Source organism: Mizuhopecten yessoensis, unplaced genomic scaffold (assembly GCF_002113885.1).
Source record: "Mizuhopecten yessoensis strain PY_sf001 unplaced genomic scaffold, ASM211388v2 scaffold716009, whole genome shotgun sequence".
Lineage (NCBI taxonomy): Eukaryota > Metazoa > Mollusca > Bivalvia > Pectinida > Pectinidae > Mizuhopecten > Mizuhopecten yessoensis.
In genome coordinates this window covers 12,025-16,086 of record NW_018479902.1, presented here as the reverse complement: position 1 = coordinate 16,086, position 4,062 = coordinate 12,025, and the positions used below count along the sequence as shown (strand labels likewise).

General features: G+C 38.8%; 1 protein-coding gene across 1 annotated transcript in view; it reads left to right on the top strand.

The window, feature by feature from the left end:
• Nucleotides 1-3,129: 3,129 nt before the first annotated feature.
• The window catches only part of LOC110441513 (opine dehydrogenase-like), a 7,083-nt gene continuing 6,150 nt past the window's right edge, over nt 3,130-4,062 (top strand). Inside the window, exon 1 of the mRNA XM_021484685.1 lies at nt 3,130-3,271. Within this exon, the coding sequence (XP_021340360.1) occupies nt 3,232-3,271 (40 nt within the window). The 5' untranslated portion in view covers nt 3,130-3,231. The remainder of the gene's footprint in view (nt 3,272-4,062) is intronic.

Below are 4,062 nucleotides of genomic sequence, written 5' to 3'. Positions count from 1 at the left end.
AAAGTTTGCGGCGATATCAAACGCACAAATCAGTTCGCCGGAAGTGCACAAAATATCGCCGCTGGCGGTGACATTCTAGTGATGTACTGGCACACATTTTATGTCGCCAGAATGTCACCAGAATATCGCCAGAAGTGCATCACAGATAAAACACTCTAGTGATGTTCTGGCACACATTTCATATCACCAGAATATCGCCAGAATATCACCAGAAGTGCACCACAGATAAAATATTCTAGTGATGTTCTGGCACACATTTCATATCACCAACAACTAACATTCTAATGATCCTAATATTAGAACGAATATTCATAACCTGCTTACTCTCTGCTCCGTCAGCCGACCATCTATCAGAAATCGTCCGTCCGTCGTCCAGAGCTACGCTATCGCAGCTAGTCCTAATATAGTTGACCCCCAAATTCACAAACACAAAATGGCTGATGAATGATGAAGGAGTGCGCATAGTGAAAGGAAAAGTTGGGGGGAATTAAGGAAGGCTTTAGGTTGGGTTTTTTTTTTTTGATAAAGTGACAGCATTCTTGAGTCTTATAAGGTAATGCAGAATATATGTTTTCTTCTATAAAATGTAGGTGTTCCGGGATCCCTTCGTATGTATTAAATCCTTCATTTTAAGAAATAGGTTCTGGTGTTGGTATTTAGATCAAGGATGAGCTATCTACCTACATTCATTGTATGTGTAAATGATCAGTCAACGGGTAAACCACGGACCTTGATAGCAAAGTCTAATTCCAGGGCTTATTATCGCAAGTACTTTAGCGGCATGTATCTGAAAGTACAACTGGGCCGGTTTCTCTAGTAAAAGCCGTCCTATCACCTAGAATGGCCTGTAGCATCCCTCGGAAGGTTATAAGTCACACAAATGTACACCACAGGACTCTGCAGTCAATTTTACCGAGATTTAATCCTAACTCAAAGCAGAGACGTATACCTATATAAAGCCATATACGTCTCTGCTCCAAGTACTTTGATCACGAACGAAGTCGATGGATAAGTTAGTTTCCCGTTGATAAGACTAATTATGGTAGGAAATGTCAAATATGTATTTTTCATATGAATGGTCAGTGGACGTATACCGGATTTCCCTTCAATGAGTCATCCGGGAATCGTAGACCTATAACTAGACATCGGAAGTCATTTATAACTACACGCGTACATTTATATATTTACACGTACATGTAAGTATATTTATGACCATCTGTTGTTAGAATTTTTTAACTTAAGGGCATATGCTAATATACCTGGCATTGTGACATGTATCTCATTGCCAGAATACTTCCACACTGATACAGTTATGAATGGGGACTATGACGTAAAGCAGGAACATGTTTGGCGTAGGAAAGATAGTTTACGTAGATACATGTATAGAAAGGTTGGGAAATAAATAAATTCATTGTTTCAATGGTACCAGGCATGTTTTGATGCGAGGTGTTAGGTGGGATCGACTTTAAGACATGTAGAGCTTTCCGCCAATCTCGAATACACAATCAATGGGGATGTCGTTTTACTGAAAGTTTATTTAAACCCCTGAAACGTCTAATATCACTGCTGTAACAAATCTTCAGGTCCCTGTGACGGTAAAGCGTACAATCAACTCCAAATTAAAACACGTCCTGCTATACATTGTACACGTGATATTGGAGTATTTAATTAATTATAGTAATAACAAGAATGGAAGAGGCGAGTGTCCAGGGGTCAAACTAGGACCTCTATCGTCAATCATCATTATAATGGTACATACCCTGCTATCTAGGTGGTAAATGCTGGTTTGAAAATGAAAGATAAATAACATTTTTATAGAAAAAAAGGCATTTGGGTTACATTACTTTACTGCTGTACATTATGCATGTCAATCGTAAGACCCCAGGAAGACAGAAATAAGACGCCTTCAGCTAAGCAAACTTACTCCTTTACCACAACTGTTAGTGTGTCTTTTTGTAAGATGTAATTATCAAGTATTACCTACTTAAACGCGTCCAGAAGACACACAAACATGTAAATAACCTCCTTTGCTATTTACCTTTCAAGGTGACTTTTGTCAGCTGATTTATTTACCTAAATTAACTCTAGAATAAACATGTTTGCGAATCAGGAAAGTAAACGACCTTCATATTTTCTCTGTTGAATGCAGTTTTAACAGCAATTGGCACATACTGCTTAACTAAGTCCTAACAGCCTCCGAAATGCATGAACAGAGCATGTACATGCATGTAACGTCCATGTCCTCAATACATGTCTGTTACCGCCAGGCAAGCTCCGTGATACCACATCAAACTAACACTCGTTTACATAGATTTACTGCATCCATTGTCAAATGCTACCGTACAAGTACATGTATACCTCCTCGAAGTTCAATTAAAATACTTCAAACCTAATTGCGACTACATAGATTTGGCATTTCAAGTTCGATATTTTTGCAGGGAGTTCCCATGAGATGGAGGCTTGTTAAAGTATATATATATATGTAGGTGTTGTAGTGTGACTCCCAGGAGACGGATGCTTTTTAACGTATATATATATGTAGGTGTTGTAGTGTGACTCCCAGGAGATGGAGACTCGTTAAAATATAGGTGTTGTAGTGTAACTCCCAGGAGATGGAGACTTNATATATATATATATATATATATATATATATATATATATATAGGTGTTGTAGTGTGACTCCCAGGAGATGGAGATTTGTAGTGTGACTATATATAAATCGGAATTGATAAAAAAAAACCACCCAGAAACAGAAACGCGATTTCTTTGTTGTCCGATGATATGGGGCGCGGACAGAACTTATTTCAAGATATGTTTTGAGAAAAAACATCTAGATCTTCTACGGAATTTGATTATCTATCCACGGAATTAGATTATCTAAGTCCATGATCTATCTTAGTCCGTGGTACCTTGATCATGAGAAGACCCCAGTTTAAATAATATAGAGAGAGTTAAATTCTTTACATACACACATAATAGATCTCAAGTGTCCAGCCCATATGACATATTGAATATAACACACATATATGTGCAGCTGGTCAGCTAGTTCAGACAGAATAGACTCCAACATATATATTAGTGTGACCTCATCATGACCTGGAATACTTCAGTGATCCGCACGGCGCATGAGACAGGTCAAGGTCATTAGCGCCGACTGTACGTGTGTGCACAAGCTACATGAGTGTGAGTGTTGACATTGCCGTCTGCACCTACACACGCACGTAACATAAGATGGACGGAAGGAAGCTCTCACGCCATTTCTCAAGAGCAGGTTCGTAATATCAGAAATATTTTGTGAACGGTTTGTTATTCAAAATGATAAAAATGGCTGCCTTTATCCTCAGAACAGTGTCTAGATCTGTGCTATTGAAGTGTGGTATGGCCTACATGTATGTGTGTGGCGCTTACGGTATACGCTTACACCTGCAGTACTCCGGTCCACTGATTGTAGTCTAGATAAAATACAACAGTTGTAATATATCCTGCACGTAAGGGTTAATGCCCTGTTCAAGACAATCAAACTGTTTACATGTTTATAGAATTGTAGTTCATAATTTTATGTAGCACTATGAAACCCATATTCCAATCGATGTAACACTAGGCAAATACATACATGAGCTTACGGACCTGAGGTGGGTATCTGTGTCACATGCCCCATATATTGTGCATTTCATGGTGAAGTACAACGATAAAAAAAAATCTGCAGGCAGTGCAGTATTGTATGTGTCCGTTTTCATTTGATATTGGGTAATTCTCTCTTGTTTTCTGAGAAATCTTTCACAGTTTGATGAGGTAATGGAACGGGATTCACTGTAACATAACTGGCGGGTATTGTGTCGGTAGCAGACCCTGCGTTGGCACATTTAATCATAATACTATTCCCAGCTCTCGTACTTTAATAATTGGCTTGGAAACCCGATTATTTGCTTACGGCGCATCCTAGGTCGTCAATACAACGGATTACTTCCCAAATGGTTATGATACATCGTAGCCTGTCGGTTTTGGAGAAAAATCAATAAATCACAGACGTTGTCTCTATATTAACAATATGACACCCCCCCC